General features: G+C 48.9%; 4 protein-coding genes across 5 annotated transcripts in view; all 4 read right to left on the bottom strand.

Moving 5' to 3' along the window:
- LOC109461385 (mucin-16) overlaps positions 1–10,286 on the bottom strand; it is a 73,457-nt gene extending 63,171 nt beyond the window's left edge. For both annotated transcript variants that reach the window (XM_088792343.1, XM_088792342.1), the window contains exons 1-4: positions 7,072–10,286; positions 5,590–5,714; positions 5,441–5,508; positions 911–1,083 (exon numbers count right to left, since the gene is read on the bottom strand). In XM_088792343.1, coding sequence (XP_088648469.1) covers positions 911–1,083; positions 5,441–5,508; positions 5,590–5,714; positions 7,072–10,207 — 3,502 coding nt within the window. In that variant the 5' untranslated portion in view covers positions 10,208–10,286. The remainder of the gene's footprint in view (positions 1–910; positions 1,084–5,440; positions 5,509–5,589; positions 5,715–7,071) is intronic.
- Positions 10,228–12,296, bottom strand: LOC148755233 (uncharacterized). Its single transcript, XM_088792663.1, has 2 exons — positions 10,364–12,296; positions 10,228–10,278 (listed from the first exon to the last, which is right to left on the bottom strand). The coding sequence occupies exons 1-2, from the start codon at positions 12,215–12,217 to the stop codon at positions 10,228–10,230; spliced, it is 1,905 nt and encodes a 634-aa protein (XP_088648789.1). The 5' UTR covers positions 12,218–12,296.
- A 195-nt stretch (positions 12,297–12,491) lies between these two features.
- On the bottom strand, positions 12,492–14,306 carry LOC148755232 (uncharacterized). The gene is made up of 2 exons (XM_088792662.1): positions 12,578–14,306; positions 12,492–12,533 (listed from the first exon to the last, which is right to left on the bottom strand). The coding sequence occupies exons 1-2, from the start codon at positions 14,225–14,227 to the stop codon at positions 12,492–12,494; spliced, it is 1,692 nt and encodes a 563-aa protein (XP_088648788.1). The 5' UTR covers positions 14,228–14,306.
- A 195-nt stretch (positions 14,307–14,501) lies between these two features.
- LOC148755231 (uncharacterized) lies at positions 14,502–18,326 on the bottom strand. The gene is made up of 2 exons (XM_088792661.1): positions 16,205–18,326; positions 14,502–14,543 (listed from the first exon to the last, which is right to left on the bottom strand). Exons 1-2 carry the CDS (start codon positions 18,245–18,247, stop codon positions 14,502–14,504), a joined length of 2,085 nt encoding a protein of 694 aa, XP_088648787.1. The 5' UTR covers positions 18,248–18,326.
- Positions 18,327–23,158: the final 4,832 nt, after the last annotated feature.

Raw genomic sequence — 23,158 nt, 5'->3', positions numbered from 1 at the left:
ACTACTGCTTTTAAGTAATTGCCAAGCTCCAAAAACTACTGACATGCAATACAGGTTTTAATCCAGGTAAAAAGAAAATGTCCACGGTAATATAATGGGGACACAATTAATCAAGCTTTAGTTTAAATGGTTATAGTAGAGGCCCATTGGTGTATCTTCCCATCTTGAGATTTGAGGCTTGTTCTTCTTGGATTAGTCTTCAGTATAGCCTAGTAGTCAGGGGGCCCTGGATTTTAGAGTCAATTTAGGGTTTGATTCCAGAATTAATTATCTGATTTGGGGAAAATGGATTTCCCTCCCCAAGCCTTGTTTTCTCTTCTGTAAGATATACATAATATTAAAAAAAAAAAGATATACATAATACCTCAGAGAGTGTATTAGTGTAGGTAGGATTAGTGTAACGTCACAGGAATCCCTCAGTAAATAATTGCCTTTAGTGTAAATGTTATTGTGGGTGTTGTTGCTAAGAGCATTGTTGCAAAGGGATTTATTGCTAAGACATTACTAACAGATTTGTTTGTTTCTCAGGTGGGGTGTAGCTCCAGCTGGCCCTTGGAGAACGGCTAAAGGGCCACAAGCTGCCAGAAGGACGGGAAAGAAGCATTCATCACTGCACTGGGAACCCATCACCTCTTGGGGAAGAGTTGATTCCAACGGCGGGCATGGGCTTGCTTTACCCTCTTCCTTTCCTGGTGTCTGCATGCTCCCTTCGGGCTTCTGCGAATGGTCATTGGAATGAAGACTGAAGGGAACCTTTATGCCCAGACCTTGAATGGTGCTCTTTAGAGATTATGAAGGGAGAGAACTGAGACCCCATGGAAATTCTAGGTTGGCCCAGAACTACGAACACATGAGTGCAGAGAAATTGATCTGGGGAACAGGAGACCCCAAGTCCATTAGAGCCACTCACCATTGATGGAGAGACTGTTTCTGTCCAGGGAGTAGGGGCCCAGCTGAGTGACACCATGGGTCTGCTCGCTCAGCTCCCAGTACAGCTGCTCTCTGTCCAGCCTGAAGCCTGTGGGACCTGTGTGGTGGGTGCAGATTGCATCCACCCTGGTCCTTCTTCCCTCCTTCTCAGCCCTGAGGAAGGAGGGACATGGAAATTGGGACATAGAAGAGCTGAGTTCTCTTGACCACTCCTTCCTTCAGTTGTGTCCCTTAGTTTTTATGTCAGCATGCTTCCCTGGGTTTCACCTGCTTGCTCACACACATCCTTTCTGTCTCGTGTGGGGATCTAGATCCCCACCTCCTTAGATGCCATGTTCCACACGTTACTATAGCTGTTCCTTAGGTAATGTTCTTCTTGTCTTCATTGTCTTTTTATTAATTGGTTGAAGCTCATTGTTTCAATTACCAGCCCCCAAGACACTCCCTGTCCATTCACGATGGTAAATATAGATCGTGTCACTCCAGTAATAGCTTAGTTCTACTTGAGCCACAAGGTTGGGGATGTGGGGCTCCCAGGGAGGAGAATGCTGAGGATCCTGGAGACAGGCAGCATGTGGGAAGGAAAAGCAAGAGGATTGGAGACCTTAAGAAAGGTGAGTCAATCACCCCCTTGGCTGATTGTGACACTGGGCAACAACCACCACAGAGCCTGAAAGGGGAATTTTATTTCAAGATGGCAAATCCTGAGGCTAAGGTCAACAGTTCAGGAATACATTTTGGATAGGCAACCAAATTTGGAGGAAAACAGAGAAAAATGAGTTAAGAAGCAATCAGGGCAATTGGTTCAAAAATAACTTTGTCCTGAATTTAAGCCGAGCTTACAGTGATTCACTCAAAGCAGGAGCTTTACAGGTAGGAAGAAAGACGCCTTCCTACCTTGCGTGAATTCTGTTTGTTATGATCCATGCTATTCAAAGCATTTCCATTTTATACCCATAAAGCGTCATGCAGCGGTTCTCAAAGTGTGGCCCAGGGACCACTGGTGTTCCCAAAACTATTACAGGGAGTCCACCAGGTAAAGAATATTTTCCTAATAATCCTAACACATTATTTTCATGTTCATTCTCTCAGGAGTATACAGTAACATTTTTTCCATAGACCATGAGGTCACATAATGTGAAAAATTGAATGTAGAAGCAGATATCCTAGTATCTTCTACTAAGCCAAACATTAAAAGGATTTGCAAAAATGTAAACAATGGTCATTTTTTTTTGCATATGTTAACTCAGTTTAATTCTAAAACAAAAATTTTCCTCCAATAGACAATAGTTCACAGAAACTGCAAAGCTTACTCACAATTTTTAAAAATACTAGTCGTGCTTAGTATTCAAAGAAGATATTGTAGAATAACTGTAAAAACTTTTACCAGGGACACCAGCTTCTGACTTTAAAATTACAAATACTAGTCTATTCAATAAATGGTGCTGGGAAAACTGGACAGACACATGCAAAAATATGAAGCTGGACTACTTCCTTACACCATATATGAGGATAAATTAAAAATAGATTAAAGACTTAAATGTAAGATCTGAAACCATAAAACTCCTAGAAGAAAATACAGGAAGTAAATTTGCAGATATTGCCCTTAGTAATATTTTTACTGATATATCCCCTCGGGAGATGGAAGTAAGAGAAAAAATAAACATGTGGGATTACAGCAAACTAAAAAGTTTTTTCACAACAAAGGAAACCATCAATAAAACAAAAAGACATCCTACTGAATGGGAGAAGATATTTGTTAACCATACCTCTGATAAGGGGTTAATATCCAAAATTGATAAAACAAACAAACAAAAAAACTCATTTAACTCAATAAAACAAACAATCCAACTAAAAAATGGGCAGAGGACATTTTTCTAAAGAGGACATACAGATGGCCAGCAGACATATGAAAAAATTCTCAGCCTCACTAATCTTTAGAGAAATACAAATAAAAACCACAATGAGATACCACCTGACTCCGGTCAGAATGGCTAGCATCAATAAATCAACGAACAACAAGTGCTGGCGAGGATGTGGAGAAAAGGGAACCCTTGTGCACTGCTGGTGGGATTGCAGGTTGGTGCAGCCTCTATGGAAATCAGTATGGAGGTGTCTCAAAAAACTGGAAATGGAACTAACTTATGACCCAGCAATTCTACTCTTAGGTATCCAGAGAAATCCAAAATGCTAATTCAAAAAAATATATGCAACCCTATGTTTATTGCAGTGCTATTCACAATAGCCAAGACATGGAAACTACCGAAATGCCCATTGGTAGAAGACTGGATTAAGAAACTGTGGTACATTTACACAATGGAATATTATCCATAAAAAAGAATGAAATCTTACCATTTGCAACGATATGTATGGACCTAGAGAATATTATGCTAAGTGAAATAAGTCAAACGGAGAAAGACAAATACTATATGATCTCACTTATACGTGGAATCTAAAGAACAGAATAAATGAGCAAGCTAAATAGAAATAGTCTCAGAGATATAGAGAAAAAAACTGAGGGTTGCTAGATGGGCTAGGGGTGGGGATGAGGGAGAAGCGAAGGGGGTTAGAAAGCACAAATTGGTAGCCACAGTATTGTCATGGGGATATGAAAGACAGTTTGGAGAATATAATCAATAATGTTGTAAAGATTTTGTAGGGTGTCAGATAGGCACTTGTCTTATTAGAGAGAGCACTTCATGGACAGTGTAGGTGCCTGACCACTGTACTGTACACCTGAAGCTGAAGCTGAATAATACTGAATGTCAACTATAATTTAATATAGTCACAGGATGTGGAGTACAGCATAGGGAATAGAGTCAATGGAATTGTAACAGCTGTATACGCTGTCAGAGGGCTAGATGGGGAGAGGGGGTATCACTTTGTGATGGGTGTCAATGTCTAACTATTACATTGTTTTGTACACCTGAAACTAATTTAAAAAAGAAAAAAATTACAAATACTGAAACATTTTGGTATCAGACACATAGTTTTGACATCATTCATCTGTTCATTTGATGAGTTTCTGAAAGTTCGGAAAATGGTTTCTTTATCGTAATTGGATAAAGTACTTACTCTAAACTAAACATTTTCAAATGTAGGAGACAAACTAGCAAGCTATGCATACAAAAAAGCCCTCTAGGATAAGCTCTCCACACGTGGACTGCAGTGGCCATCTTCTCATTGTGCTTTTTTGGTGGGGGGGTGGAGGGGATGGAAATATGGCTATTGTTTATAAAAATACGTCATTTATGTTAAGATGTAGTAGGTTTATTGTTTTCATCAGTTTCAGGTGTACAAAGCAACATAGGTTTATTATTTTTAATGAATGAATGAATAACTATAAAATTTCTGTTTTCATTTCTAGTATAGTAAATATGAGCAGATTGAACCCCAAGTCCAAAGGCTCTTTGGAGTTCCGAGTACTTTTTAAGAATGAAAAAGGTGGTTGAACCCAGCGAGCCTGAGTACTGCTGGTACCATGGATAAAAGGAGGGACTCGAGAACCAGAACGCTAGGTCCAAATCCTAGCTTCTCTCAAGCAACCTACTTGCCTACGAGCCTCAGTGTTCTCACGGGAAAGGTGGGCTAGTAATTGTGTTGTGAGGATGAAATGAATGAAACCATGTAAGTCACTTAGACTATTAGATGGCATGTACTACAAGCAATACTAGTAGTAGTAGTAGTAGTATTGATTACCCCATATTATGGAGAGATGAGGGCAAGTGTGCTGGGTTCAGCTCATTGGGGGACACTTTTGATTTATGATACTCTGGGAATCTCCTCATGGAGCGATGTGGGTAGAGGACCCACATCTCTGGCAGGATGCCTTGAGCCGGCTGGATGAAGGAACCCACAGAGAGGCTGTAGAGTCATCAAGTGTAAAGAAAGGGTCCTGAGCCCACTGACCTCAGGGGACACCAAGTAGATATAGGCAGAGAAGAGAAGACAGGCCAGTTCTGCAGAGTTCAGGTCCATTTGAGCGTTTTAAACTCGCAGTATATCCTGCTGGAACTCAACATTTGGTTTGTTTTTCCCTTGGGTTCAGTAAGATTTCCTTTGGGGAAGTCCCTTCCACTTCTCAGGGAATAAACTGCAGAGTTGCAGTGTCCAGAGTTTGTCTGCAATAGGGTAGCTATGAGCTGGTACAGGGACAGTGTCGGGGCTTCTGGGAACATAGTTGGTAAAGACGCTACACCAGCCGGTACTACATAGAAGGTCCCATTCATTGAGCACTCACGATGGGGCAGGCATTGAGATGAAAGATTAACAACTCCAGGAGTACGGCAGTCATTATCATAATTTTACAGATAGCATGATTGAAGAACAGAAAGGTTATGTGACTTGCTCAAAGTCACACAGCTAGCAAATGGAAGAGCAGAGCTTCAAACGCAGGCACTATGTTATAGTGCCTCTTGGCAAAGGCCCAGACAGCTGTGGTTGACCAGGATGTGGGGGCCAAGAAAGGAGAGAAGTAGGGTTCCTGTAAGCGCTTTAGAGGAGGTCTCACCTGAGCAACACCAGTCTGCATCCAGCATAGAGGGAACCGACACTGCTGTTCTTGAACAGGGGCCCCAGCTGGGAAGGAATGAGATGGAGATGAGCAGGAGGGGCCACAACAGAATTCCTGTGACGTGGGAATTGGTGGGGGGCTCTCACCAGCTGCTGCAGCTGTCTCTCCGTGGCATTGAATATCTCAGAGCCCAGGTTTCCCATGTCCTCTGTGTAGGGCAGGTTGGTGATGGTGAAGTTGACAACAAAAGGCATCAAGAAAGGAACTGCAGCTGCAGGAAGGGGGAGTAAACTGAGGTCAGTCCTGAGTCAGGCCTCAGGCTGAGGATGGGAGGTTGGGCTCTGAGCTACACCTTAACCCCAGGGCCGAGCTGGGGCCTGGCCTGGGCTGTCCTCCTTGAGACACCTCATGTAGCAGACACTGTCCAAGATCCTGTCACACAGGGTGACCAACCATCCCAGTTTTCCCAGGACCCATGTGGGTTCCTGGGATGTAGTCTTTCAATTTTAGAAGTGAAAGTGTCCTGGGCCAACTGACATAAGTGGGTCGCCCTTTTCTACTCCCTCTTCCCCTTGGCTCTTACCATTTCAGCACATACCAGCACCTACAGCTCTCTGTCTGGGGGAAATTAACAGGCCCAGGGAGCATCCCTCTAGCAATGATGGGTGAGAGTCGGTGGGTAAATACCCCAGCTTCCCCACCCTCTATGGGATGATTCTAAGATGCACGGCATACACATGCTCCCCTCCAGCCTCCAGAAGTGTGAGACAACGAGTTTCTAAGGTTGAAAGCTCCCACTTTGTGGTACTTTATGGCAGCTCTGGCAAACTAATACACCAGATGACCCAACAATTCCTTTCCTAGTACAGGAAGTCCTCACTTAACATCATCAATAGGTTCTGTGACTTTCGGTGAAATGACATATAAAGAAAACAATTTTACCATAAACTAACTGACATAAACAAGAGTTAAATTTCTATGGCATCTTATCAATGTTCCAATGCAACGACACTGAACAAATCGATATTGTTTGAGGACCTGCTGTATAGACCCCAAAAGAATTGGAAATGGACTCAAATGGATACTTGTACACCCATGTCCATAGAGGCAGATTCAGAATAAGTCAAAAGGTGGACATACCCGAGTGCCCATCAACAGAGGAATGGACAGATAAAATGTGGTCTCTCGGCACCACGGTATATTATTGTTCCATAAACAGCAATAATGTTCTGATGCGTGCTGCAACATGGAGGAACCCTGAAAACATTATGCTAACACAGCTAAGCCAGACACAAAATGACCCATATATTGTACAATTCCTCTTACATGAGGTATATATAATAGGCAAATTCATGGGGACAGTAAGTACCGGTAGATTAGAGGTTACCAGGGATGGGGGGACTAGGGAAAGGGGAGTTATTGCCTCATGGGTACACAGATCCTGTATGGTATGATAAAAAAAAGTTTTAGAAATAGATAGTGGCAAAGGTGTGAAAATAATTAATCCCTCTGAATTGTACATTTAAAATGGTTAAAATATGTAAGATGTATAGATAGACAGACAGACAGACAGACAGACAGACAGATACATAGACAGACAGATAATAGAATAAAAATGTTATTCTTACTTGTTCCTGAAGTCGCACTCACAGAGGCTAACGTGGCTACCTCAGGGGTGGTCACAGGGACAAAGGAACTTGCAGACAGTGTACTGACAGTGGCTGTGGTCTCTTCCCTGGTGGGGCCTACACCTGTGGCCGCCAATGGAGTGGTCTCAAGAGTTGTAGTTTTCAGGACAGTAGTTGGACTTGATCCATCACCATGACTGGTTTTCAGTGCAGTCAAGGTCACAGTGCCCCCTGTCATAGTCTGGGAAAATTCGGGAAGTCCAATAGATGTTGCAGGTGGTGACATTTTAGTGCTCCAGAAAGTTACAGGATGAGGCTCACCAGTGGTTGCAGGGGTACTGGTAGGCCCGAGAACACCAGGGAAAACAGTCACAGTTGGAATACCTGTAGTGGTAGCTGATGCAGGGCTTAGGGCCAGTACATCTGTGGGCTGTGAGAAACCAGGAAAAGGAGTTGAAGTTGAAATCATTGTGACGATATCTGTCCCACGATGGATGGAGACCGAGGCAGTTTCCACAGGAACACCTGGTGAGACAGTCAGACCCAGATCAACTCCGCTGGTCTCATTCACAACTGCCGGGAACGGAGAGGCTGCTGTATTTGGCAGACCAAGGGAAACAGTCTGAGTTGAAAGAGCTGTACTAAACTCCAACTCAGGTAGGAGGGATACTGAGGCTGTGATATCTGATGAATGAGGAAAAACAGTTGAAGCAGGAAAATTGAAGCTTGTCTCTCCACTGACAGAAAGGGTCCGAGTTGGAATACCCACACCGGCATCTGATTCAGAGCTACTGACCTGGGAGGTCACCTTATCTGGTACACCAGCAGAGACAATCAGAGTTGAAACGACAGACCTGGCTTCTGCCCCAGGACTAGTGGCTGTTGAGGGTGTGCTGTCTGCTTCACTATGGAAAGCATGTGGTGTTCTTCTGGAAACAGGTCTTTCGGTTCCTTCAGAATGTACCCATGAGAATGTAGTATCTGTGTCAGCAGATGACACAGTTAATGTTGGTACAATGGAAATACCTTCTGTTCCAGGAAGGGTGATCCATGAGGCTGTGGACTCCGGTGAGTGTGGGGAGGCAGTCAGAGTTGGAAAAGCCTCTGCTCCGGAGCTGGTGACCAGGGCAGTCACCACACCTGATACACCAGGGAATACACTTGTATTTGGAATGTCTGAACTGGCTTCTGTCCCAGGACTGCTGGCTGCTGAGGGTGTGCTGTCTGATTCACTATGGAAAGCATTTGGCATTGTTCCAAAAACAGGTGTGCCAGTTCCTTCAGAATGTGTCCATGAGGCTGTTGTATCTGTGTCACTAGGGGAGAGAGTTAATGTTGAAACCTTGGAGCTACCTTCTGACCCCAGTTGGGTGATCCATGATGCTGTGCTCTCTGGTGCGAGTGGGGAATCAGTCAGAGTTGGCAAAGTTGTACTTGCCTCTGCTCCAGAGCTGGTGACCAGGGAGGTCACCGTGCTGGATACACCAGGGGTTACACTTGCATTTGGAATGTCTGAACTGGCTTCTGTCGCAGGACTGGTGGCTGTTGAGGGCGTGCTGTCTGATTCACTCTGGGAAGTATTTAGCGTTGTTCCGGAAACACCTGTTTCATAATGGACCCATGAGGCTGTTGTATCAGTGTCACCAGTGGACACAGTTAACGTAGGAACAATGGAGCTGGCTTCTGTCGATGGATGGGTGATCCCTGAGGCTGTTGACTCTCGTTCGTTTGGGGAATCAGTCGGAGTTGGAAAAGCTGTACTGGCCTCTGCTCCAGAGCTGGTGCCCAAGGAGGTCACCACGCCTGATACACCAGGGGATACGCTTGTATTTGGAATGTCTGAACTGGCTTCTACCCCAGAACTGGTGGCTGCTGAAGGTGGGCTGTCTCCCTCACTAATAGAAGCATTTGGCGTTGTTCCAACAACAGGTGTGCCAGTCTGTGCAGAATGGCCCCATGGGGCTGTTGTATCTGTGTCTCCAGGGGAGATAGTTAAGGCCGGAAAAATGGAGCTGGCTTCTGACCCAGGATGGGTGATTCCTGATGCGGTGGTCTTTGGTTCGTGTGGGGAATCAGTCGGAGTTGGAAAAGTTGTACTTTCCTCTGCTCCAGAGCTGGTGACCAGGGAGGTCACTGTGCCGGATACACTAGGGGTTACACTTGTATGTGGGATGTCTGAAGTGCCCTCTGCCCCAGGATGGGCGGAAGGTGTGCTGCCTGATTCACTATGGGTAGCATTAGGCGTTGTTATGGAAACAGGTGTGACAGTCCCTCCAGAATAGACCCATGAGGCTGTTGTAGCTGTGTCACCAGGGGAGAGAGAGAATTTTGGAACCTGGGAGCTTGCTTCTGACTCAGGTTGGGTGATCCATGAGGCTGTGGTCTCTGGTGCATGTGGGGAATCTGTCGGAGTTGGGAAAGTTTTACTTGCTTCTTCTGCAGTGCTTGTGAGCAGGGAGGTCACCACCCCTGATACACCAGGAGACAGACTTGTATTTGGATTGTCTGAACTGGCTTCTGGCTCAGGACTGGTGGCCGTTGAGAGTATGCTGTCTGATTTACTATGGGAAGCATTTGGAGTTGTTCTGGAAACACTTGTGCCGGTCCCTGCAGAATGGACCGATGAGGCTGTTGTATCTGTGTCACCAGGGGAGATAGGTAAGGCCGGAACAGTGGAGCTGGCTTTTGTCCCAGGATGGGTGACCAATGATGGTGTGGTCTCTGATAACTGTGGGGAATCAGTCGGACTTTGAAAAGTAGTATTTGACTCTGCCTCAGAGCTAGTTACCAGGGAGGTCATCACCCCTGATATCCTAGGAGATACAGTTGTATTTGGAATTTCTGAACTAACTTCTGCCCCAGGACTGGTAGCTGTTGAGAGTGTGCTGTCTGATTCACTGCGGAAAGCATTTGGAGTTGTTCTGGATACAAATGTGCCGGTCCCTGCAGAATGGACCGATGAGGCTGTTGTATCTGTGTCAGCAGGAGAGACAGTTAACGTCTGAACCATGGAGCTGTCTTCTGACCCAGGATGGGTGATCCCTGAGGCTGTTGACTCTGGTGAGTGTGGGGAGTCAGTCGGAGTTGGAAAAGTTGTACTTGCCTCTCCTCCAGAGCTGGTGACGAGGGTGGTCATCACGCCTGATACACCAGGGGTTACACTTGCATTTGGAATGTCTGAACTGGCTTCTGTCGCAGGACTGGTGGCTGTTGAGGGTGTGTTGTCTGCTTCACTATGGAAAGCATGTGGACTTGTTCTGGAAACAGGTGTATCAGTTCCTTCAGAATGGACCCATGAGACTGTAGTATCTGTGTCACCAGGTAAGACAGTTAACGTCGGTACAATGGAAATACCTTCTGTCCCAGGATGGGTGACCCATGAGGCTGGGGTCTCTGGTGAGAGTGGGGAATCAGTCAGAGTTGGCAAAGTTGTACTTGCCTCTGCTCCAGAGCTGGTGACCAGGGAGGTCACCGTGCTGGATACACCAGGGGTTACACTTCCATTTGGAATGTCTGAACTGGCTTCTGTCGCAGGACTGGTGGCTGTTGAGGGCGTGCTGTCTGATTCACTCTGGGAAGTATTTAGCGTTGTTCCGGAAACAGGTGTGCTGGTGCCTTCATAATGGACCCATGAGGCTGTTGTATCAGTGTCACCAGTGGACACAGTTAACGTAGGAACAATGGAGCTGGCTTCTGTCGATGGATGGGTGATCCCTGAGGCTGTTGACTCTCGTTCGTTTGGGGAATCAGTCGGAGTTGGAAAAGCTGTACTGGCCTCTGCTCCAGAGCTGGTGCCCAAGGAGGTCACCACGCCTGATACACCAGGGGATACGCTTGTATTTGGAATGTCTGAACTGGCTTCTACCCCAGAACTGGTGGCTGCTGAAGGTGGGCTGTCTCCCTCACTAATAGAAGCATTTGGCGTTGTTCCAACAACAGGTGTGCCAGTCTGTGCAGAATGGCCCCATGGGGCTGTTGTATCTGTGTCTCCAGGGGAGATAGTTAAGGCCGGAAAAATGGAGCTGGCTTCTGACCCAGGATGGGTGATTCCTGATGCGGTGGTCTTTGGTTCGTGTGGGGAATCAGTCGGAGTTGGAAAAGTTGTACTTTCCTCTGCTCCAGAGCTGGTGACCAGGGAGGTCACTGTGCCGGATACACTAGGGGTTACACTTGTATGTGGGATGTCTGAAGTGCCCTCTGCCCCAGGATGGGCGGAAGGTGTGCTGCCTGATTCACTATGGGTAGCATTAGGCGTTGTTATGGAAACAGGTGTGACAGTCCCTCCAGAATAGACCCATGAGGCTGTTGTAGCTGTGTCACCAGGGGAGAGAGAGAATTTTGGAACCTGGGAGCTTGCTTCTGACTCAGGTTGGGTGATCCATGAGGCTGTGGTCTCTGGTGCATGTGGGGAATCTGTCGGAGTTGGGAAAGTTTTACTTGCTTCTTCTGCAGTGCTTGTGAGCAGGGAGGTCACCACCCCTGATACACCAGGAGACAGACTTGTATTTGGATTGTCTGAACTGGCTTCTGGCTCAGGACTGGTGGCCGTTGAGAGTATGCTGTCTGATTTACTATGGGAAGCATTTGGAGTTGTTCTGGAAACACTTGTGCCGGTCCCTGCAGAATGGACCGATGAGGCTGTTGTATCTGTGTCACCAGGGGAGATAGGTAAGGCCGGAACAGTGGAGCTGGCTTTTGTCCCAGGATGGGTGACCAATGATGGTGTGGTCTCTGATAACTGTGGGGAATCAGTCGGACTTTGAAAAGTAGTATTTGACTCTGCCTCAGAGCTAGTTACCAGGGAGGTCATCACCCCTGATATCCTAGGAGATACAGTTGTATTTGGAATTTCTGAACTAACTTCTGCCCCAGGACTGGTAGCTGTTGAGAGTGTGCTGTCTGATTCACTGCGGAAAGCATTTGGAGTTGTTCTGGATACAAATGTGCCGGTCCCTGCAGAATGGACCGATGAGGCTGTTGTATCTGTGTCAGCAGGAGAGACAGTTAACGTCTGAACCATGGAGCTGTCTTCTGACCCAGGATGGGTGATCCCTGAGGCTGTTGACTCTGGTGAGTGTGGGGAGTCAGTCGGAGTTGGAAAAGTTGTACTTGCCTCTCCTCCAGAGCTGGTGACGAGGGTGGTCATCACGCCTGATACACCAGGGGTTACACTTGCATTTGGAATGTCTGAACTGGCTTCTGTCGCAGGACTGGTGGCTGTTGAGGGTGTGTTGTCTGCTTCACTATGGAAAGCATGTGGACTTGTTCTGGAAACAGGTGTATCAGTTCCTTCAGAATGGACCCATGAGACTGTAGTATCTGTGTCACCAGGTAAGACAGTTAACGTCGGTACAATGGAAATACCTTCTGTCCCAGGATGGGTGACCCATGAGGCTGGGGTCTCTGGTGAGAGTGGGGAATCAGTCAGAGTTGGCAAAGTTGTACTTGCCTCTGCTCCAGAGCTGGTGACCAGGGAGGTCACCGTGCTGGATACACCAGGGGTTACACTTCCATTTGGAATGTCTGAACTGGCTTCTGTCGCAGGACTGGTGGCTGTTGAGGGCGTGCTGTCTGATTCACTCTGGGAAGTATTTAGCGTTGTTCCGGAAACAGGTGTGCTGGTGCCTTCATAATGGACCCATGAGGCTGTTGTATCAGTGTCACCAGTGGACACAGTTAACGTAGGAACAATGGAGCTGGCTTCTGTCGATGGATGGGTGATCCCTGAGGCTGTTGACTCTCGTTCGTTTGGGGAATCAGTCGGAGTTGGAAAAGCTGTACTGGCCTCTGCTCCAGAGCTGGTGCCCAAGGAGGTCACCACGCCTGATACACCAGGGGATACGCTTGTATTTGGAATGTCTGAACTGGCTTCTACCCCAGAACTGGTGGCTGCTGAAGGTGGGCTGTCTCCCTCACTAATAGAAGCATTTGGCGTTGTTCCAACAACAGGTGTGCCAGTCTGTGCAGAATGGCCCCATGGGGCTGTTGTATCTGTGTCTCCAGGGGAGATAGTTAAGGCCGGAAAAATGGAGCTGGCTTCTGACCCAGGATGGGTGATTCCTGATGCGGTGGTCTTTGGTTCGTGTGGGGAATCAGTCGGAGTTGGAAAAGTTGTACTTTCCTCTGCTCCAGAGCTGGTGACCAGGGAGGTCACTGTGCCGGATACACTAGGGGTTACACTTGTATGTGGGATGTCTGAAGTGCCCTCTGCCCCAGGATGGGCGGAAGGTGTGCTGCCTGATTCACTATGGGTAGCATTAGGCGTTGTTATGGAAACAGGTGTGACAGTCCCTCCAGAATAGACCCATGAGGCTGTTGTAGCTGTGTCACCAGGGGAGAGAGAGAATTTTGGAACCTGGGAGCTTGCTTCTGACTCAGGTTGGGTGATCCATGAGGCTGTGGTCTCTGGTGCATGTGGGGAATCTGTCGGAGTTGGGAAAGTTTTACTTGCTTCTTCTGCAGTGCTTGTGAGCAGGGAGGTCACCACCCCTGATACACCAGGAGACAGACTTGTATTTGGATTGTCTGAACTGGCTTCTGGCTCAGGACTGGTGGCCGTTGAGAGTATGCTGTCTGATTTACTATGGGAAGCATTTGGAGTTGTTCTGGAAACACTTGTGCCGGTCCCTGCAGAATGGACCGATGAGGCTGTTGTATCTGTGTCACCAGGGGAGATAGGTAAGGCCGGAACAGTGGAGCTGGCTTTTGTCCCAGGATGGGTGACCAATGATGGTGTGGTCTCTGATAACTGTGGGGAATCAGTCGGACTTTGAAAAGTAGTATTTGACTCTGCCTCAGAGCTAGTTACCAGGGAGGTCATCACCCCTGATATCCTAGGAGATACAGTTGTATTTGGAATTTCTGAACTAACTTCTGCCCCAGGACTGGTAGCTGTTGAGAGTGTGCTGTCTGATTCACTGCGGAAAGCATTTGGAGTTGTTCTGGATACAAATGTGCCGGTCCCTGCAGAATGGACCGATGAGGCTGTTGTATCTGTGTCAGCAGGAGAGACAGTTAACGTCTGAACCATGGAGCTGTCTTCTGACCCAGGATGGGTGATCCCTGAGGCTGTTGACTCTGGTGAGTGTGGGGAGTCAGTCGGAGTTGGAAAAGTTGTACTTGCCTCTCCTCCAGAGCTGGTGACGAGGGTGGTCATCACGCCTGATACACCAGGGGTTACACTTGCATTTGGAATGTCTGAACTGGCTTCTGTCGCAGGACTGGTGGCTGTTGAGGGTGTGTTGTCTGCTTCACTATGGAAAGCATGTGGACTTGTTCTGGAAACAGGTGTATCAGTTCCTTCAGAATGGACCCATGAGACTGTAGTATCTGTGTCACCAGGTAAGACAGTTAACGTCGGTACAATGGAAATACCTTCTGTCCCAGGATGGGTGACCCATGAGGCTGGGGTCTCTGGTGAGAGTGGGGAATCAGTCAGAGTTGGCAAAGTTGTACTTGCCTCTGCTCCAGAGCTGGTGACCAGGGAGGTCACCGTGCTGGATACACCAGGGGTTACACTTGCATTTGGAATGTCTGAACTGGCTTCTGTCGCAGGACTGGTGGCTGTTGAGGGCGTGCTGTCTGATTCACTCTGGGAAGTATTTAGCGTTGTTCCGGAAACAGGTGTGCTGGTGCCTTCATAATGGACCCATGAGGCTGTTGTATCAGTGTCACCAGTGGACACAGTTAACGTAGGAACAATGGAGCTGGCTTCTGTCGATGGATGGGTGATCCCTGAGGCTGTTGACTCTCGTTCGTTTGGGGAATCAGTCGGAGTTGGAAAAGCTGTACTGGCCTCTGCTCCAGAGCTGGTGCCCAAGGAGGTCACCACGCCTGATACACCAGGGGATACGCTTGTATTTGGAATGTCTGAACTGGCTTCTACCCCAGAACTGGTGGCTGCTGAAGGTGGGCTGTCTCCCTCACTAATAGAAGCATTTGGCGTTGTTCCAACAACAGGTGTGCCAGTCTGTGCAGAATGGCCCCATGGGGCTGTTGTATCTGTGTCTCCAGGGGAGATAGTTAAGGCCGGAAAAATGGAGCTGGCTTCTGACCCAGGATGGGTGATTCCTGATGCGGTGGTCTTTGGTTCGTGTGGGGAATCAGTCGGAGTTGGAAAAGTTGTACTTTCCTCTGCTCCAGAGCTGGTGACCAGGGAGGTCACTGTGCCGGATACACTAGGGGTTACACTTGTATGTGGGATGTCTGAAGTGCCCTCTGCCCCAGGATGGGCGGAAGGTGTGCTGCCTGATTCACTATGGGTAGCATTAGGCGTTGTTATGGAAACAGGTGTGACAGTCCCTCCAGAATAGACCCATGAGGCTGTTGTAGCTGTGTCACCAGGGGAGAGAGAGAATTTTGGAACCTGGGAGCTTGCTTCTGACTCAGGTTGGGTGATCCATGAGGCTGTGGTCTCTGGTGCATGTGGGGAATCTGTCGGAGTTGGGAAAGTTTTACTTGCTTCTTCTGCAGTGCTTGTGAGCAGGGAGGTCACCACCCCTGATACACCAGGAGACAGACTTGTATTTGGATTGTCTGAACTGGCTTCTGGCTCAGGACTGGTGGCCGTTGAGAGTATGCTGTCTGATTTACTATGGGAAGCATTTGGAGTTGTTCTGGAAACACTTGTGCCGGTCCCTGCAGAATGGACCGATGAGGCTGTTGTATCTGTGTCACCAGGGGAGATAGGTAAGGCCGGAACAGTGGAGCTGGCTTTTGTCCCAGGATGGGTGACCAATGATGGTGTGGTCTCTGATAACTGTGGGGAATCAGTCGGACTTTGAAAAGTAGTATTTGACTCTGCCTCAGAGCTAGTTACCAGGGAGGTCATCACCCCTGATATCCTAGGAGATACAGTTGTATTTGGAATTTCTGAACTAACTTCTGCCCCAGGACTGGTAGCTGTTGAGAGTGTGCTGTCTGATTCACTGCGGAAAGCATTTGGAGTTGTTCTGGATACAAATGTGCCGGTCCCTGCAGAATGGACCGATGAGGCTGTTGTATCTGTGTCAGCAGGAGAGACAGTTAACGTCTGAACCATGGAGCTGTCTTCTGACCCAGGATGGGTGATCCCTGAGGCTGTTGACTCTGGTGAGTGTGGGGAGTCAGTCGGAGTTGGAAAAGTTGTACTTGCCTCTCCTCCAGAGCTGGTGACGAGGGTGGTCATCACGCCTGATACACCAGGGGTTACACTTGCATTTGGAATGTCTGAACTGGCTTCTGTCGCAGGACTGGTGGCTGTTGAGGGTGTGTTGTCTGCTTCACTATGGAAAGCATGTGGACTTGTTCTGGAAACAGGTGTATCAGTTCCTTCAGAATGGACCCATGAGACTGTAGTATCTGTGTCACCAGGTAAGACAGTTAACGTCGGTACAATGGAAATACCTTCTGTCCCAGGATGGGTGACCCATGAGGCTGGGGTCTCTGGTGAGAGTGGGGAATCAGTCAGAGTTGGCAAAGTTGTACTTGCCTCTGCTCCAGAGCTGGTGACCAGGGAGGTCACCGTGCTGGATACACCAGGGGTTACACTTGCATTTGGAATGTCTGAACTGGCTTCTGTCGCAGGACTGGTGGCTGTTGAGGGCGTGCTGTCTGATTCACTCTGGGAAGTATTTAGCGTTGTTCCGGAAACAGGTGTGCTGGTGCCTTCATAATGGACCCATGAGGCTGTTGTATCAGTGTCACCAGTGGACACAGTTAACGTAGGAACAATGGAGCTGGCTTCTGTCGATGGATGGGTGATCCCTGAGGCTGTTGACTCTCGTTCGTTTGGGGAATCAGTCGGAGTTGGAAAAGCTGTACTGGCCTCTGCTCCAGAGCTGGTGCCCAAGGAGGTCACCACGCCTGATACACCAGGGGATACGCTTGTATTTGGAATGTCTGAACTGGCTTCTACCCCAGAACTGGTGGCTGCTGAAGGTGGGCTGTCTCCCTCACTAATAGAAGCATTTGGCGTTGTTCCAACAACAGGTGTGCCAGTCTGTGCAGAATGGCCCCATGGGGCTGTTGTATCTGTGTCTCCAGGGGAGATAGTTAAGGCCGGAAAAATGGAGCTGGCTTCTGACCCAGGATGGGTGATTCCTGATGCGGTGGTCTTTGGTTCGTGTGGGGAATCAGTCGGAGTTGGAAAAGTTGTACTTTCCTCTGCTCCAGAGCTGGTGACCAGGGAGGTCACTGTGCCGGATACACTAGGGGTTACACTTGTATGTGGGATGTCTGAAGTGCCCTCTGCCCCAGGATGGGCGGAAGGTGTGCTGCCTGATTCACTATGGGTAGCATTAGGCGTTGTTATGGAAACAGGTGTGACAGTCCCTCCAGAATAGACCCATGAGGCTGTTGTAGCTGTGTCACCAGGGGAGAGAGAGAATTTTGGAACCTGGGAGCTTGCTTCTGACTCAGGTTGGGTGATCCATGAGGCTGTGGTCTCTGGTGCATGTGGGGAATCTGTCGGAGTTGGGAAAGTTTTACTTGCTTCTTCTGCAGTGCTTGTGAGCAGGGAGGTCACCACCCCTGATACACCAGGAGACAGACTTGTATTTGGATTGTCTGAACTGGCTTCTGGCTCAGGACTGGTGGCCGTTGAGAGTATGCTGTCTGATTTACTATGGGAAGCATTTGGAGTTGTTCTGGAAACACTTGTGCCGGTCCCTGCAGAATGGACCGATGAGGCTGTTGTATCTGTGTCACCAGGGGAGATAGGTAAGGCCGGAACAGTGGAGCTGGCTTTTGTCCCAGGATGGGTGACCAATGATGGTGTGGTCTCTGATAACTGTGGGGAATCAGTCGGACTTTGAAAAGTAGTATTTGACTCTGCCTCAGAGCTAGTTACCAGGGAGGTCATCACCCCTGATATCCTAGGAGATACAGTTGTATTTGGAATTTCTGAACTAACTTCTGCCCCAGGACTGGTAGCTGTTGAGAGTGTGCTGTCTGATTCACTGCGGAAAGCATTTGGAGTTGTTCTGGATACAAATGTGCCGGTCCCTGCAGAATGGACCGATGAGGCTGTTGTATCTGTGTCAGCAGGAGAGACAGTTAACGTCTGAACCATGGAGCTGTCTTCTGACCCAGGATGGGTGATCCCTGAGGCTGTTGACTCTGGTGAGTGTGGGGAGTCAGTCGGAGTTGGAAAAGTTGTACTTGCCTCTCCTCCAGAGCTGGTGACGAGGGTGGTCATCACGCCTGATACACCAGGGGTTACACTTGCATTTGGAATGTCTGAACTGGCTTCTGTCGCAGGACTGGTGGCTGTTGAGGGTGTGTTGTCTGCTTCACTATGGAAAGCATGTGGACTTGTTCTGGAAACAGGTGTTTCAGTTCCTTCAGAATGGACCCATGAGACTGTAGTATCTGTGTCACCAGGTAAGACAGTTAACGTCGGTACAATGGAAATACCTTCTGTCCCAGGATGGGTGACCCATGAGGCTGGGGTCTCTGGTGAGAGTGGGGAATCAGTCAGAGTTGGCAAAGTTGTACTTGCCTCTGCTCCAGAGCTGGTGACCAGGGAGGTCACCGTGCTGGATACACCAGGGGTTACACTTGCATTTGGAATGTCTGAACTGGCTTCTGTCGCAGGACTGGTGGCTGTTGAGGGCATGCTGTCTGATTCACTCTGGGAAGTATTTAGCGTTGTTCCGGAAACAGGTGTGCTGGTGCCTTCATAATGGACCCATGAGGCTGTTGTATCAGTGTCACCAGTGGACACAGTTAACGTAGGAACAATGGAGCTGGCTTCTGTCGATGGATGGGTGATCCCTGAGGCTGTTGACTCTCGTTCGTTTGGGGAATCAGTCGGAGTTGGAAAAGCTGTACTGGCCTCTGCTCCAGAGCTGGTGCCCAAGGAGGTCACCACGCCTGATACACCAGGGGATACGCTTGTATTTGGAATGTCTGAACTGGCTTCTACCCCAGAACTGGTGGCTGCTGAAGGTGGGCTGTCTCCCTCACTAATAGAAGCATTTGGCGTTGTTCCAACAACAGGTGTGCCAGTCTGTGCAGAATGGCCCCATGGGGCTGTTGTATCTGTGTCTCCAGGGGAGATAGTTAAGGCCGGAAAAATGGAGCTGGCTTCTGACCCAGGATGGGTGATTCCTGATGCGGTGGTCTTTGGTTCGTGTGGGGAATCAGTCGGAGTTGGAAAAGTTGTACTTTCCTCTGCTCCAGAGCTGGTGACCAGGGAGGTCACTGTGCCGGATACACTAGGGGTTACACTTGTATGTGGGATGTCTGAAGTGCCCTCTGCCCCAGGATGGGCGGAAGGTGTGCTGCCTGATTCACTATGGGTAGCATTAGGCGTTGTTATGGAAACAGGTGTGACAGTCCCTCCAGAATAGACCCATGAGGCTGTTGTAGCTGTGTCACCAGGGGAGAGAGAGAATTTTGGAACCTGGGAGCTTGCTTCTGACTCAGGTTGGGTGATCCATGAGGCTGTGGTCTCTGGTGCATGTGGGGAATCTGTCGGAGTTGGGAAAGTTTTACTTGCTTCTTCTGCAGTGCTTGTGAGCAGGGAGGTCACCACCCCTGATACACCAGGAGACAGACTTGTATTTGGATTGTCTGAACTGGCTTCTGGCTCAGGACTGGTGGCCGTTGAGAGTATGCTGTCTGATTTACTATGGGAAGCATTTGGAGTTGTTCTGGAAACACTTGTGCCGGTCCCTGCAGAATGGACCGATGAGGCTGTTGTATCTGTGTCACCAGGGGAGATAGGTAAGGCCGGAACAGTGGAGCTGGCTTTTGTCCCAGGATGGGTGACCAATGATGGTGTGGTCTCTGATAACTGTGGGGAATCAGTCGGACTTTGAAAAGTAGTATTTGACTCTGCCTCAGAGCTAGTTACCAGGGAGGTCATCACCCCTGATATCCTAGGAGATACAGTTGTATTTGGAATTTCTGAACTAACTTCTGCCCCAGGACTGGTAGCTGTTGAGAGTGTGCTGTCTGATTCACTGCGGAAAGCATTTGGAGTTGTTCTGGATACAAATGTGCCGGTCCCTGCAGAATGGACCGATGAGGCTGTTGTATCTGTGTCAGCAGGAGAGACAGTTAACGTCTGAACCATGGAGCTGTCTTCTGACCCAGGATGGGTGATCCCTGAGGCTGTTGACTCTGGTGAGTGTGGGGAGTCAGTCGGAGTTGGAAAAGTTGTACTTGCCTCTCCTCCAGAGCTGGTGACGAGGGTGGTCATCACGCCTGATACACCAGGGGTTACACTTGCATTTGGAATGTCTGAACTGGCTTCTGTCGCAGGACTGGTGGCTGTTGAGGGTGTGTTGTCTGCTTCACTATGGAAAGCATGTGGACTTGTTCTGGAAACAGGTGTTTCAGTTCCTTCAGAATGGACCCATGAGACTGTAGTATCTGTGTCACCAGGTAAGACAGTTAACGTCGGTACAATGGAAATACCTTCTGTCCCAGGATGGGTGACCCATGAGGCTGGGGTCTCTGGTGAGAGTGGGGAATCAGTCAGAGTTGGCAAAGTTGTACTTGCCTCTGCTCCAGAGCTGGTGACCAGGGAGGTCACCGTGCTGGATACACCAGGGGTTACACTTGCATTTGGAATGTCTGAACTGGCTTCTGTCGCAGGACTGGTGGCTGTTGAGGGCGTGCTGTCTGATTCACTCTGGGAAGTATTTAGCGTTGTTCCGGAAACAGGTGTGCTGGTGCCTTCATAATGGACCCATGAGGCTGTTGTATCAGTGTCACCAGTGGACACAGTTAACGTAGGAACAATGGAGCTGGCTTCTGTCGATGGATGGGTGATCCCTGAGGCTGTTGACTCTCGTTCGTTTGGGGAATCAGTCGGAGTTGGAAAAGCTGTACTGGCCTCTGCTCCAGAGCTGGTGCCCAAGGAGGTCACCACGCCTGATACACCAGGGGATACGCTTGTATTTGGAATGTCTGAACTGGCTTCTACCCCAGAACTGGTGGCTGCTGAAGGTGGGCTGTCTCCCTCACTAATAGAAGCATTTGGCGTTGTTCCAACAACAGGTGTGCCAGTCTGTGCAGAATGGCCCCATGGGGCTGTTGTATCTGTGTCTCCAGGGGAGATAGTTAAGGCCGGAAAAATGGAGCTGGCTTCTGACCCAGGATGGGTGATTCCTGATGCGGTGGTCTTTGGTTCGTGTGGGGAATCAGTCGGAGTTGGAAAAGTTGTACTTTCCTCTGCTCCAGAGCTGGTGACCAGGGAGGTCACTGTGCCGGATACACTAGGGGTTACACTTGTATGTGGGATGTCTGAAGTGCCCTCTGCCCCAGGATGGGCGGAAGGTGTGCTGCCTGATTCACTATGGGTAGCATTAGGCGTTGTTATGGAAACAGGTGTGACAGTCCCTCCAGAATAGACCCATGAGGCTGTTGTAGCTGTGTCACCAGGGGAGAGAGAGAATTTTGGAACCTGGGAGCTTGCTTCTGACTCAGGTTGGGTGATCCATGAGGCTGTGGTCTCTGGTGCATGTGGGGAATCTGTCGGAGTTGGGAAAGTTTTACTTGCTTCTTCTGCAGTGCTTGTGAGCAGGGAGGTCACCACCCCTGATACACCAGGAGACAGACTTGTATTTGGATTGTCTGAACTGGCTTCTGGCTCAGGACTGGTGGCCGTTGAGAGTATGCTGTCTGATTTACTATGGGAAGCATTTGGAGTTGTTCTGGAAACACTTGTGCCGGTCCCTGCAGAATGGACCGATGAGGCTGTTGTATCTGTGTCACCAGGGGAGATAGGTAAGGCCGGAACAGTGGAGCTGGCTTTTGTCCCAGGATGGGTGACCAATGATGGTGTGGTCTCTGATAACTGTGGGGAATCAGTCGGACTTTGAAAAGTAGTATTTGACTCTGCCTCAGAGCTAGTTACCAGGGAGGTCATCACCCCTGATATCCTAGGAGATACAGTTGTATTTGGAATTTCTGAACTAACTTCTGCCCCAGGACTGGTAGCTGTTGAGAGTGTGCTGTCTGATTCACTGCGGAAAGCATTTGGAGTTGTTCTGGATACAAATGTGCCGGTCCCTGCAGAATGGACCGATGAGGCTGTTGTATCTGTGTCAGCAGGAGAGACAGTTAACGTCTGAACCATGGAGCTGTCTTCTGACCCAGGATGGGTGATCCCTGAGGCTGTTGACTCTGGTGAGTGTGGGGAGTCAGTCGGAGTTGGAAAAGTTGTACTTGCCTCTCCTCCAGAGCTGGTGACGAGGGTGGTCATCACGCCTGATACACCAGGGGTTACACTTGCATTTGGAATGTCTGAACTGGCTTCTGTCGCAGGACTGGTGGCTGTTGAGGGTGTGTTGTCTGCTTCACTATGGAAAGCATGTGGACTTGTTCTGGAAACAGGTGTTTCAGTTCCTTCAGAATGGACCCATGAGACTGTAGTATCTGTGTCACCAGGTAAGACAGTTAACGTCGGTACAATGGAAATACCTTCTGTCCCAGGATGGGTGACCCATGAGGCTGGGGTCTCTGGTGAGAGTGGGGAATCAGTCAGAGTTGGCAAAGTTGTACTTGCCTCTGCTCCAGAGCTGGTGACCAGGGAGGTCACCGTGCTGGATACACCAGGGGTTACACTTGCATTTGGAATGTCTGAACTGGCTTCTGTCGCAGGACTGGTGGCTGTTGAGGGCGTGCTGTCTGATTCACTCTGGGAAGTATTTAGCGTTGTTCCGGAAACAGGTGTGCTGGTGCCTTCATAATGGACCCATGAGGCTGTTGTATCAGTGTCACCAGTGGACACAGTTAACGTAGGAACAATGGAGCTGGCTTCTGTCGATGGATGGGTGATCCCTGAGGCTGTTGACTCTCGTTCGTTTGGGGAATCAGTCGGAGTTGGAAAAGCTGTACTGGCCTCTGCTCCAGAGCTGGTGCCCAAGGAGGTCACCACGCCTGATACACCAGGGGATACGCTTGTATTTGGAATGTCTGAACTGGCTTCTACCCCAGAACTGGTGGCTGCTGAAGGTGGGCTGTCTCCCTCACTAATAGAAGCATTTGGCGTTGTTCCAACAACAGGTGTGCCAGTCTGTGCAGAATGGCCCCATGGGGCTGTTGTATCTGTGTCTCCAGGGGAGATAGTTAAGGCCGGAAAAATGGAGCTGGC

This window comes from Rhinolophus sinicus, chromosome 15 (assembly GCF_057876585.1).
Source record: "Rhinolophus sinicus isolate RSI-liver-muscle chromosome 15, RSI-T2T, whole genome shotgun sequence".
NCBI classification, from domain to species: domain Eukaryota; kingdom Metazoa; phylum Chordata; class Mammalia; order Chiroptera; family Rhinolophidae; genus Rhinolophus; species Rhinolophus sinicus.
This window is presented reverse-complemented; position numbering and strand designations above follow the sequence as displayed.